This window comes from Cibotium barometz, chromosome 41, assembly GCF_041138505.1.
Source record: "Cibotium barometz isolate CiBa-2024 chromosome 41, ASM4113850v1, whole genome shotgun sequence".
Taxonomy (NCBI): Eukaryota; Viridiplantae; Streptophyta; class Polypodiopsida; order Cyatheales; family Cibotiaceae; genus Cibotium; species Cibotium barometz.
The window spans coordinates 32,451,792-32,465,616 of NC_141086.1; the positions used below are offsets into that span (position 1 = coordinate 32,451,792).

Below are 13,825 nucleotides of genomic sequence, written 5' to 3' on the forward strand. Positions count from 1 at the left end.
AGCTAGACTTTTCTTAGGAGCTAGTATTAGTTCTATCTATACTTAGATCCTATTTGTGATATGTTGAGGGAGTATGCCGAGATACTTAGGCCATATTTCTGAGTAGAGCTTTCGCTAATATTCGAACTTCATAGCTGAGTTATGAAGAGAGAGGATGAGCTTGATTAGAACAGTAAGCCTTGTCAAGATCTAGAATTCATGGGGAGTCAGTGGGAGTGCAAATTATATAATTTATAACCTATTTTTAGCATTTAGTGCCAAATTTGGGCCAGTCAGGCACAAGAGATGTGAAAAGGTGTGTCTTGGGTGTGAAGGAGTCCTTCAATTTCAAAGGGGTAGTTCTTACATGAAAAGAAGCCATGGAGAAGAAGAGGCAAGAGAGGGCTTTTTGCTGAGTGTGGGTGCATGTAGACCTGATTCTTGATCTCTAATCTATTGCTTATCATAAATTAGACTTCATCTTTACATTCTCTACCATGTATGCTCTCATATTAGAGTAATTAATGGGTGATTAGTGAGAGATGATTTCATGGTTTGCTATAAATGGAGTAAAGAAGAATGGAATTTGTACCCTAGAAGGCTCAACAACACATCTACTATCAACCGTGCAATCACAATTGAAGAATTATTGAGATATTCCTTAAGAAAGAATGAGCATAATCAGTGAATATTAAGAGAAATTATGAAAGATTAATGAAATTTTGAATAACAGAGATGCTTTATGTTATAATTGATTGAAACTTAAATATGATTAAGGGTTAATTTAATCAAGTTTACTAATTTTGATTAGATTTCAATTAACAAAGGAAGTGCATGTTATGATGATGATTTTTAAAATTTTATTTTTCATACTTTTTGGAATTGATCATTAAAGATGAATTATTAAAATACCATATTTTACAATAATAATTCCAAGGAACATACCAAATCAATGAGATTAGTGTTAACGAGTGGATCGGAGATGATTTTTAGTGTGTCTTCCATTATTTTTTTTTGATAATTATTGATGAAGATTTACTTTGTTATTTTTTGATAATTATTGATGAAGATTTACTTTGTTATTTTAATATTTTTGTGATATTTTATAAACTAAAAATAAGAGAAATAATTAGAAATTTAAGATTTTTAAATATTTAAAATTTAAAAAATATATTTTATCATTGAAATGTAGAATGATAATGTGGAAGTGCATAAAATTATTTTTTAAATAAAATATTTTAAGTTTTCTTTAGTTTTTAGCATAATATTAGAAAATTAATAACTCAGCAAAGAAATAGAACTTGAGGATGATCCTGAGATCCAATTGTAACCTCCCTTGCTCAAGGGCATGTAGTTGTAATTAGGCCTCTTGCAATCTATTCTCTAATTCCATCTCTTCACAGTGGCAAGGAAGAACAACTTTCCTGCCCTTTGAGCACTTGTAGCATGTCTCTCTAAGTATGAGTTGGGAGGTGGATATCAAGCCTTCAACCTCCTGAAATGTTATAGTGGGAGGAGGTTTTAGTTCGACACTAGCCAATGTTGTAGGTGTTTCTCTCTTGATGCCTATTAATTGACCTAGCTAAACTAGCATCAATACAGTTGGAAATCCGAACATACATCTGGCTATTTCAAAGAAGTTGTCGGATCTAACTGGAGAAGAGGTTACCCTTTCTCTAGATGCCTCCTCATTGCAGAGGGCCTCCATGGAATCCTCACTGGATCTAGTTGGAGAAGAGGTTACTCTTTCTCTAGATGTTGGGGCCTCCATGGATCCTTGCTACTTGATGTCTCAATTGAGTCATGTCTCCTTAAATTGTACACACTTAAAAAAGTGCTTTCACGGATGATCGGATAGACCCAAAACTGGAGTGATGAGAGGATCCTTGGTAATTCAATGCATTTTCATCCATGGAGATGTTGTCACTAAACAACTCAAGTGCATGCATTATGACTACATATTGCAGACAAATTGAGCTTTATTAAGGCCTTTGGTCCTCCACACCTTAAGGTGTTTTTGACTCACAATAATTTAATAGCAAAGTACCCTCCCTTTGAAGGCTCAAACTACATTTTTTTAAAGCTCTCTGTAACCATCATGATTATGTAGAGAAATAATGATGACTGTGATTATAATAATCTTGGTTTTTGTACTGTGCCTGATGATATGTTTGAGTGCTCAAGAAAGTGATGTTGCCAGCTATTTGTCTCTGCTATTACTCTTTAAACTAATTTTTGATAGGTGTGATTAGTAATCACAATCGTGATCATATGATGGGGTAACGTCCACTAATCACGATAGTTAGAATAAGATAACATAATGCTAGCACCTAATTGGCTGATTATGTCAAAAAATCTAGTGGTAATCCTCTCAGGTTAACTCTGACACACGGTAATTTTTCAAAAAAGTCTTGGAAGGATCACAAGCGTCTACAGAAAAGATCACGGGGGGCTGATGGTTTGGATGTGGGTTTGGATGTGCAAATCTAAGTGTCTCCTGCTCTTAGATGATCCAGAATGGACCCTTGCACATTAAATTTCATGGTGGATAATGTAATTGGACCCAATGGCTCCTAATTTTTTAACTCTTTTAATTTTTTTAAAAATACAAAATATGAGGCACTTGTGATTTTGCAGGTCTTGCAATGAAAAAATGAATATAAATGATGTTTTTTTTTGTGATTTTCTCTCTTGAAAGCTCCAAGCTCCAATAGTTGGTGCTAGCTTCTTCTCCTCTGAATCCCTCTCCTTGTTGTCACTGCAAGGAGCTCCACATGCACCTGCAACAAGGAGCTCCACATGCACCTGCAAGGACTCTGACTCCTCTCACTCTCACCTCAAGGAGCTTCGTGTGCACCCGCAAGAACTCCACCAAGGACTCTCACTCCTCTCACTCTTGCTCACTCTTACATAATAAACAAGAGACATATGCACCAAGAATCCTATATTCTACTCTCAACTCTCAACTCTCTCTCTCTCTCTCTCTCTCTCTCTCTCACCACACACATACACACACACACACACAAGACTAGAACACACACACAAGACATATGCACCAAGAATCCTATATTCTACTCTCAACTCTCTATCTCTCTCTCTCTCTCTCTCTCTCTCTCTCTCTCTCTCTCTCTCTCACCACACACACACACACACACACACACACACACACAAGACTAGAACACAAGAGAGCTGCAAACAAACACAACTCAATTGGCACAAAGGGGGATTGTTCCTTAGATTATGAGAAAAAGTCACTTATATAGAACTAGCCCTTATTCACACTTAGGCATCCAAAAACTTATTATAAGTTTGGTTATTGGCTTGATTTTCTCATAATACTAACGTTTTATAGTGTCACTTTCATGACATTTATTATAAGAAATCTCTCATATATAGAGAAGAGATGCTGAGTTAACCCAAAATGGGGATTACACTCGTTAGTATCTAATGTAGCCATCTCTTCATCCATGGTATGTTACCAATTCTTATATCCAAGTGCCTCCTCAACAATGTGGAATCTACCTTTTATATAGCTTTAACCATGCTTATATCTTCCCAATATCCAAGTGCCTCCTCTCAATAATGTGGGCTCCACCTGTTATATAGCTTGAACCATCTCAACTTGTCCATTGGATATGTGGCTTAATAGACGTGCATACAAATGGATCATTGCCAAGTTTTCTTAGCATTGCTTTGTCTCTTTATAAACTAGGTATTATAATAGATGGGATCTCAAAAATCTCATCATGGTGGTATCTATATTAAACATAACTTGCAATAATTTTTTCACTTACAACAATCTTGCAAAATCCAATAATTTATCTAGCAGATACATACACAATACAACGGTACTGTAAACATGTCATGTAATCACTTTATATAAACTAATAAACATCATATGTATGTTGATGTGAACAATCACATCAACATACATATGACATAAATGTGTAAAAATCCCAAAATCTCTATAGTGCTTCAAATAAACCACTTTGAACCACAATCTATGCAAAATATGCATAGAAACACTGCACAATAAAAAATTACGATTGTCGACACTTTTGTAGAGTGTCTATAAAAACCTTGTCAACACTTTTATAGAGTGTCTACAAAAACCTTGTCAACACTTTTATAGAGTGTCTACAAAAACCTTGTCAACACTTTTATAGAGTGTAGGACTTTAGATGGCAAAAATAATGATACAAAGGAGGCCCTTTAAGCTGAGCTTTGAGCTAAGAACACAGCATACATTGCACTTTTGCTTCACCACGTTGAGGGCCACTCGTTAAGAGTAGATCCAAATCTCCAATTCTTACAAGTGCATTTGTGATACCATAGATAGGCATTCATGGAAGTGCGTTCGTGATACCTTTCCATAGAATCAGAGGCTATTTAAATACCTTTCCCCAGAGAAGCGGGCCGAAATCGACAAGCCAAGGTGACGTCCTCGTAAAAGCTTCATTTGGAAGAGGCTCCTGTCGCTCGTCGTACGAGAGGCTAGCTAAATACCTTTCCCTAGAGAAGCGGGCCGAAATCGACAAGCCAATGTGACTTCCTCATAAAAGCCTCATTGTTGGAAGAGCTATTCCCGTCGTCATACTGCCATAGAGGCCTTAGATGGGCGTTCACACTATGGAGGCCTCATGGGCTCAGACTAAATCCAAACCCACACATTGATGACCGCCATATAGAGGCCTTAGATGGGCGTTCACACTATGGGCTCAGACTAAATCCAAACCCACACATTGATGACCTATCCAGAAACGTGCGAATCTCGGCCGTTATAACGGGTGACTCTTCAGCTGAAACACCCACTTCGCGAGAGGAGGGGAGGGGATGATGGGCTCTATCCTCCGAGCTTCACCTTCATCTTCACCGATGGTGAGGGTGGGAGCCCCACATAGTTGGCCCTTCCCAATCTGCTCGCCATTGTTCCACATGCTGATCTGCGAAACATGCTCTCTTGCCATCGTCCCCTGCCCTTGTTCAGCTGGCTCCTCCTCCTCCTCCTCCTCCTCCTCCTCCTTGCTGTCCTTGGCCTCTCCCATGCCTCCCCTACCATCAAAATTGGTGCCCTCCTGGACTCTAACTCTGCACTGGGTGCCAGGTGCTTGGCTGCCCTCAGACTTGCTGTGCAAAATGTCAATAAAGACCCCCTCGTTCTGAATGGAACCACTCTGGAACTGGTGCCTGCTAATTCCAACTGTAGCACCTTCGAGGGCGCTGCTGCAGGTAATCAAATGAATCCTCACATATTGAATTGAATATCTCTGGTTATCCTATGGCTTTCCATGTAGTTAATCCCCCCAACACCCCCCCACAACCAAAACTCCCTCTCTTGCATGCAACCCCGCACCCATGAGGGCACATGGCAAGCCCTTCCCCACATGGTGGACATGAACAAACATGAAATTACCTTAAAATCCAATGTGATTCAACATAATTTTCCATAATCAAGAAAAATTGAACTGCACATTTACTTACTCAGCTGTTTTCTCAACTTGTAGCCATATCATTGCTCGCGTCTCAGATGGTGGCCATCGCTGGTCCCCAATCATCAGAGGTTTCGCACTTTGTGGCACACATGGCCGCCCACACACAAGTTCCATTGGTCTCATTTGCTGCCACAGACCCTGCCCTTTCAGAGTATCAATACCCTTATTTTATCCGCCTCACGTGGAGCGACTCCCTGCAAATGTCAGCAGTCGCATCTGTAATACACTACTATGGGTGGAGGGAAGTTGTTGCATTGTTTACAGACAATGACTATGGCAAAAATGGTGTGGATGTATTGGGGGACTTGCTTGATAATGTGGGCTCTAAAATTGTGTACAAAGCAGGGTTGGATATAGCAGCAGACAATTACAGCATTGGCAGTGTTTTGGCCCAGCTGGCCCTAATGGAATCCAGGGTTTTTGTTGTCCATATGCAGGCGGCCATGGCTCGTATTGTCTTTTCGGTTGCCAATTACCTGAAGATGATGGGCAGTGGCTATGTGTGGATTGTAACAGATGCTGTAGCAAACAATTTAGATTCAACAGATATTGATCTGGAGTTTATGAGAGCAACACAGGGTGTGGTAGGTACACGCATGTACATCCCCGAGACTTCACAGTTGGTAGGGTTTTTGACACAACGCAACCAAGTAACAGGGAGGACAGACCTCCATTTCCATGCCTATGAGCTCCTTGCATATGAATCAATCTGGATGATCTCATATGCCATAGACAGATTTCTTAAACAAGGTAACTCTTTTAAGTTTGTTTCATCTCCCTTGCCATACAACGCGTCTGGGGGGAGCTCGGACTTGGCACAACTGAAGGTGCTTGAGGATGGAAACCTCCTTTTGAGGCACATACGAGCCACGAATTTCACCGGTATCACAGGATTTGTGCAGGTTGACAAGAGGGGGGACCGAAAGAACATCTCTTTTGAGATTGTAAATAGGGTTGGCACTGGTCTCCGTGTGGTTGGATATTGGATCAATGGGACTGGATGCACTTCCACCCCCCCATCTCAAGTGGATAGCTTGGTTTCACATGACACCATCACAAACACTGCAAATGTGCAAAAGCTACAGGATGTAATATGGCCGGGCGGTTCCACCCAAGTGCCGCGTGGCTGGGTTGTCCCCAAAAATGGAAGGCCTTTAACCATTGGTGTCCCAAACAAAACTGGATACAAAGAGTTTGTGACTACCAGGACAGATGCCAATAACGTCACAACTTTTCATGGCTTCTGCATTAATGTCTTTGAATCTGCTGTATCCTATCTTCCTTATGCAGTTACCTACACATTTGTGTCCTTTGGTAATGGAAGCACGACACCAAATTATGGGGAACTCATTGAAAAAATTGAAAATAAGGTAAAAGATAGATTAGAGAAAATGATTCTCTTTATTTTGTGCTTGTTTTCCAACTCTCTCTCTCTCTCTCTCTCTCTCTCTCTCTCTCTCTCTCTATGTATGTATCTGTATATGTATGTTTGTATGCATGCAATGCACATATGTAAAGATTGCTGGATGTGTGTCTGGTTGGATGGATGGGCTCTTACTGAATTGTTCCATGTTGAATGTTTGCATTATTCAAAACTCTTACTGGCCATTTGTAACATTGGACAGTGCAGGAATTTGATGCAGTAGTGGGTGATGTGACAATTACAACAGCGCGTTCAAAGCTCGTGGATTTCACCCAACCCTACACAGCATCAGGATTAGTGGTGGTTGTACCTGTCAAAGGAGACACAGCAAGTTATGCTTGGGCTTTTATGCGCCCTTTCACACCAGCAATGTGGTGTACTACATGTGCTTTTTTCCTCCTCACTGGGTTGGTAATATGGATGCTGGAACACAAGAAGAATCGGGATTTTCGAGGCCGCCCAAAGAAGCAGTTTGTAACCACTCTTTGGTATGAATTATGTCAATGCCATTCTGTGTATTCTCACAAAATAAAAAAAATTGGTGTAATTCAAGCTAGGCATGATTGTGTCTGGTGTCCACTGAATGTCTCAGTCATGCCTTACCACCTTATCTTGGCATGCGAGGTTCCAGAGAGTGGATCATGATGCATTGTAGGAGTCATCTATGGCTTCTAAGTTGAATTTGGGCAAATGTTATGTGACGTGATTTTGGGGGATCAGAAATCACAACAGCATGCCCACACCAATGTGGGAACATTGACCAAGCTTATGTTTCTTTTTGGCTCATATCCAAGTATCCGATACAGTGTTTGTTTGTCCCACAAGATAAGATAAGCCTTCCATAAACAGGCTCACCCTTTGATGGAGGGCCTATGAAGCAATCAATCTCATCCACCATTATCAATCCAGCAGCTTCTTAGAAATGCATGCAAAACTCTATAAAACTGTCCTTCCATCAATCTTACATAGCCTTTTTGAAGAGCTTAGAGTAACATATGGAAACCAATAAGAGGTCCAGGGAATCATGGCACCTTGTATAGCCGTGGTTCATAAGTTTAACTGGTATATCATATCTCAAACCCATCTAAACCAATATATCACTTCACAAGTTAAACTTATGAACCACGGCTATGCTTTTCTTTTAAATGTGTTGTGATCTAAGGCATGCTTTTCTTTCATTAGACAAGTCTCAATAGACAAACTATATGCTTTCTATAACCAAGAGCATTAACCACTGTGTACTCTTTTCTAGAACAAACTCAATGTCCTTCCTTCATGCTAGATGTCTATAGCAATGGAGAGTTCAATGGTGTGTTCCTAAAGGAAGAGGCACATGCCGACTCCATCTCTAAACAATGTAGTGAGGATTCATTTTCCGAGAATAAACCACATACTTTTTTGGCCTTGCATGAAGCAGGATATGGCTGTCTTATACACCCTGTACTTATTTTGAGGTTGCCTTGAAAGGATGTCTCCATGGCTATGTTGCAATCATTAAAGCCCTATGGCTTCAAATGGCTACTGCCAACATTGGTGGATCACTTTAGCCCGCTTAATGCCTCGAACGATGATGCTGATGTTGCTTAGGACAGATTGTTGATAAAGTAAAGAGAAAGGCACCCCTACCATAATGAGTAATCCAATGGCCGAGAATTTTGAGACTCCACATACCGTTTGGGTTCCAGGTTTATGGACTTTTAATTTAAAAATGCATATGAAACAAGGCATCCAAATATTTCATGTACTTGGAAGACCAATGTGCATAGGTTTCTCCATTGATCTAGCTCTCTTTTGATACTAAGCCTATAAGAAAGTTAAGAGCTGTTTAGGTTTTATTTCATAGTACTAGAGGAAAAAGTACTGGACTTATTCAAGCAACCAGGGTTACTCTCAATATGAGAGTAAGATACAATGAGCCCCATTATTACATGTCTGCAGTCCTAAGGTCAAGGACTCCATTCTTTGAAGTGTGATCGCGCAGTACAAACTTATCAACCTCATCAGAATAGAAACAATGTATGTGGGAGCTGGGGATGAGCCCTAAGGTTAAGGACTCCATTCTTTGAAGTGTGATGGTGCAGTACAAATTTATCAACCTCATCAGAATAGAGCCAATGTATGTGGAAGTTGGGGATGCATTGTAAAGCGTTTCTTTGACATATGAAGTACCTGTGCACTAACATTGTGCACTTTCTGGGTGCAGGTTCATATTTTCAACCCTCGTTTTTTCCCAGAGTAAGTCAAGATGGTTACACACTTGTATTTTTAAGAGGATTTACATATGATTAGGCTAAAATCAATCTCATGACATCTGATTCTCCAGGGGAAAAGGTGAAAAGTACACTTGGCAGAGCTGTATTGGTCATCTGGCTCTTTGTAGTTCTCATTGTAACATCAAGCTACACAGCCAGTTTGACTTCAATTCTTACAGTGGAGCAGTTGGCACCAACAATACAAGGCATAGCCGGACTGGTAGCAAGCAATGTTCCCATTGGATATCAAGGAGGGTCCTTTGTAGAGGAATACCTTTTGCAGCTGAATGTCCCTAAAGAGAGGCTTGTTCCTTTGAATACATTGACAAGCTATGCCAAAGCCTTGAAAAAGGGACCGAGCAATGGAGGGGTTGGGGCAATTGTCGATGAGCTTCCATATGTGCAGTTGCTCCTGTCATCTGAGTGTGATTTCACCATAGCTGGACAGGAATTCACAAAGAGTGGCTGGGGCTTTGTAAGTACAACAAATTGCTCCTTGCAAAAGATGATAGTTAGCAATCTGTATATTAACCTATTTTAAGTCTTTTAATTGAACATGCATTACCATTAATGTCCTTGCTGATTACACAAAAACCCGTGGGGGGCCTATCCGGGCCGCCCTGTCAGGATTAGATAAGCAACCTTCCCCATTCTAATTCCTTGCCCGTCCTGTCCTCATGGGCAAGGAATAGCCAATCAAAATCCTCAAAATCAAAACTTGGGCACTCATCCCTTACACATAAAAAAACTGTATGTGAGACACTTGCTGATGAGGATGCCACCTAGTGCCCCTAAAAAGGGAAAACTTGGGCAGCTAATGAAGGCTGGACATTGGATAGGCAGGCAAGGACGAACCAATCAACACAAAAATCCACTTTTGACCCAGTGTCCCACATTTTATGAGGGCATTTGGCCGTGTGAAGGATGCCTGGTCATGATATAATTTTTCAAATAGTTTGGATGGACAACACATGCCCATGCTATGGGCTGGCAAAGAAGAGTAGCATGGCTGTGTAGTAACAGGCCTTATGTCCATAATTTTTGTAGTAATGGCTGGTTGGGTTCACATGCAGGTACACTGTTTCAATAAATGCACCTTATTTATTAAGTCAATCTAACAACTATTCTCAATGTTATGGTTCTTTCCATGCAGGCATTTCCAAAGGGGTCACAATTGGCAATAGACATGTCCACTGCAATTTTGGAGCTCTCAGAAAATGGCGAGCTCCAACAAATACATGACTTGTGGCTAAGTGGTTATGCATGTAGCTCCCAAGTGCAAGTGCAGTCCAATGAGTTGAACCTTCGAAGCTTCTGGGGCCTTTTCCTCATCACTGGAGTCACATCTTTGTTCTGTGTTGTTTGCTACTACATCAGGATGATATGGCAGTACAACAAAAGGACTGCTGTTGAGCCTCCACCAACCCATCTGGATGGACATGACGACCAGCGTCTAGCTTCTCGCGTTCTCCGTGGTGCAAGCTTTTTGAAGTCACTGGCTTCTTTCATAGAAGAAGCTGAAGTAACACAGAATGAGGAGAGAAATGCTAGAAAGGCCTCAAACAAGTCCAGGTCTGGAAGTAAAGATAGATCTCCAGTAGATAGTACAAGGGCATCCATGAGTGAAAGGTCAGTGGAAAGCAGTGCTAGGGATTCCATGCTGTCAGTAGAGGACAACCAAGGGGAACTGCGTGACCTTATCAAGGAACTATCAATCACATTCAAGGCTGCAAATAGCAAGAGCTTAGAAGAGGGAATCACTACCATAGATAAATCACACCATGATGAAGATGCGATACAGCATCAAGGTGTAAAGAAAGGTAACCCACCAGTGGTGGAGAAGAGACTCAATACTTTCAAGTCTCTCATTTTCAGACCTCAAATCAACAAGATATCAGAAGAGGAGGGGGCTACCATGAGCACATCAGATTGTGAAGAAGATGTGATGGGCCATGCTCCTGGCTCGGTTGTGAACAGAAGTATACTGCCATCAGTGACTGGCCAGAGACCACTAGAAAGGAGGTCTAACACCTTCAAGTCTTTGCTTTTCAAATCGGCAACTTGCAAGAGACCAGAAGAAGGAAGCAGTAGTAGAGGCGAAGTAGAATGCAGGCCAGCTTCCTCTAAGTCCGGGCATGTGGAGGGTGTAACTCTGATGAATGTGAGTGGAAGATCAGAAGGGGGAAGCCATACAACAACGGAACTAGATCACGGTAAAGATGCAAGGAAGCATCATCCCTCCTCAGTTGTAAACAGAGGCATTCCATCACATAGGAATCCTGAACCAGAGCATGCAGAGGAATGTGAGCCTGCCATCAACAACCGACGGAACCCGACATTTGGCATGTCAGACAACAGCATTGGAGATGTGATGATTGGGCACGCTACAAGCTCTGTCACAAACAAAATTGTGGCATCAGTGCATGGGTCAGAAAGATCAATGGAAGTGGGGTCCAGTACCCCTCAGCCAAAACTTGTCGAGTCATTAGGGCTATGCACTAATGAAGGTGAACCATGCTGGAATGAAGGTGTGATGGGGAATGTGTCAAGCTCGGTTGGTAACAAGTTGGAAAGACCAATTGAAGGAAGACCCACTGCTTATCAGCTAGAGTGTATTCAATCAGTGGTGTTGAGCCCTATACAGGGTGAACCAGGACAAAGAGAAGCTGTGGAGGAGTACAAGCCATTAACAGGAGCCGGACCGGAGGAAGGAGGACCCGATGCTACTCAACAAGAGCATGTAGATGCTAAGTCGGCAATGTGTGAATCTGCAACCAAGAACAAATCAGTGGTGTTGAGCCCTATACAGGGTAAGCCAGGAGAAACTGAAGACGTGAAGCAGCATGCCTCTGTGTACAAGCCATTAACAGGAACTGGACTGGAGGGAAGAGGAATGGATGCTACTCAACAAGAGTATGTAGGCGCTAAGTTGGCAATGTGGGAATCTGCAACCGAGAACAAATCAGGAAAAGGGAACAGCAGCATGGAAAGGGAGGTGGATCATGTTGAAGATGTGACTGGACATATACAAAGGCCAATGTTACCACCTGTAAGCTCAGTTTTGTTGCCTGCACAAAGATCTGAGAGAGTAGCAGCAGCAGAACCCAGTACTCCTCAGCCAGAGTCTGTTGAAACAGTAGTGTTGAGCACTACAATGAGTGAGGCACAGCCTCATGTTTCACCACCTGTAAGCTCAGTTCCGCTGCCTGTACAAAGATCTGAGAGAGGAGTAGAAGCAGAACCAAATACTCCTCAGCCAGAGTCTGTTGAAACAGTAGTATTGAGCACTACAGTGAGTGAGGCACAGCTTCATGTTTCACCACCTGTAAGCTCAGTTCCGCTGCCTGTACAAAGCTCTGAGAGAGGAGTAGAAGCAGAACCAAATACTCCTCAGCCAGAGTCTGTTGAAACAGTAGTGGAGAGCACTACAATGGTTGAGCCACAGCCTCATGAAGATGTGATGGAGCATGATGCCCTTACACATGATAACTTGCCCTTACACATGCAATCAGCTACAGATAGATCAATGGAGCAGAAACCCAATACCTGTCAAGCTTCTGATGAATGAGTAGTGGATTCTATTGTGGAAGAGAGATGGGAAGTGGATGGCATTACAAAGGCTGAACCTATTCACAGTGAAGAGCTGATGGACCATGCTTTGATATCTGCTGCAAAGTAAGATGATTCATGTGTATGCAAGGCATTACCTGAAGGCAGAGACCAGTTGAGGGAGCAACTGATAGTTCCCAATCAGAAGTTGAAGGCAATCCTCCACTATGAAGAGGTTACTATGAGCCATAGTTAAGGGGTTCTTTTAAATATATGTATATAAACCCATCTAACCCCTTACACCAATATATACAAAACCCATTGCTCATTTTTCCCATCACTAATATATAATGATCACTGTGAAAACGCATTCCGGAACCTCAAGCTCATGCTCGCAGCAGCCTCGATTGCGTGCGAGAACGCACATTCACAGATAGCTGCATGTTAGACAACTGCATTTGAGGAACACATGTTCCTATGTTAGAGAACCTACTGTCTAACCTGGACATGCATATGCACGTGCCCAGGATACTCCGCAAACACACATTCAATGAGGCTTAATTACCTATCCACGCATGTTCTTGTGACCTATAAATGCATGTTTGCATGTCTATCTGTGGTCTAGCCATGGACGTTCACTCGGTTCTGAGAATGCACATTCTCAGATATCCCCACGCACGTTCTTATCCATTTGAATGCACATTCCTAGGCATACACATGCACGTTCACATCCACACCTGATGTTTGTGACGGATAGAACCACACAGATTCACATCATACATACATACACACGTTCCTACACCTATCCACGCACGTTTCCACATGAGAACACACGGTATCATCCCTCACAGGACAAGAAGCCTTTGACTAAGAACCTAACCATGGATACAATAACGATTCCTACGTCACCTTCAAGAGCTTTTGGTCTAGGAGGAGGGTTAGCAGGCTTTGGCTTGGGAGCCAGAGGCACATTTGGAGCATCAAGCGTTAGATAATCAGTCTTTGGAGTGGGAAGCTTAGGAGGATCCATCACCACATGGGGATGGTTACTATCCTCATTATGACCATGGGTACCTCCCACAGTATCCAGATGTGAGGGATGGCAATAATATATACCATGTTTACCAAGC

General features: G+C 41.9%; 1 protein-coding gene across 1 annotated transcript; it reads left to right on the plus strand.

The window, feature by feature from the left end:
• Positions 1-4,804: 4,804 nt before the first annotated feature.
• Positions 4,805-13,039, plus strand: LOC147614875 (glutamate receptor 3.3-like). Its single transcript, XM_086780198.1, has 6 exons — positions 4,805-5,208; positions 5,484-6,841; positions 7,102-7,382; positions 9,098-9,129; positions 9,218-9,621; positions 10,300-13,039. The coding sequence occupies exons 1-6, from the start codon at positions 4,932-4,934 to the stop codon at positions 12,712-12,714; spliced, it is 4,767 nt and encodes a 1,588-aa protein (XP_086636324.1). The 5' UTR covers positions 4,805-4,931; the 3' UTR covers positions 12,715-13,039.
• Positions 13,040-13,825: the final 786 nt, after the last annotated feature.

What these genes read in the sequence shown, in the direction of transcription:
- LOC147614875 (XM_086780198.1), top strand. Translation starts at nt 4,932, where the DNA reads ATGCTCTCTTGCCATCGTCCCCTGCCCTTGTTCAGCTGGCTCCTCCTC. An exon ending in CAGTTTGTAACCACTCTTTG is followed by an intron (nt 7,383 to 9,097) that starts GTATGAATTATG and finishes TTCTGGGTGCAG; the next exon opens with GTTCATATTTTCAACCCTCG. An exon ending in CAAAGAGTGGCTGGGGCTTT is followed by an intron (nt 9,622 to 10,299) that starts GTAAGTACAACA and finishes CTTTCCATGCAG; the next exon opens with GCATTTCCAAAGGGGTCACA.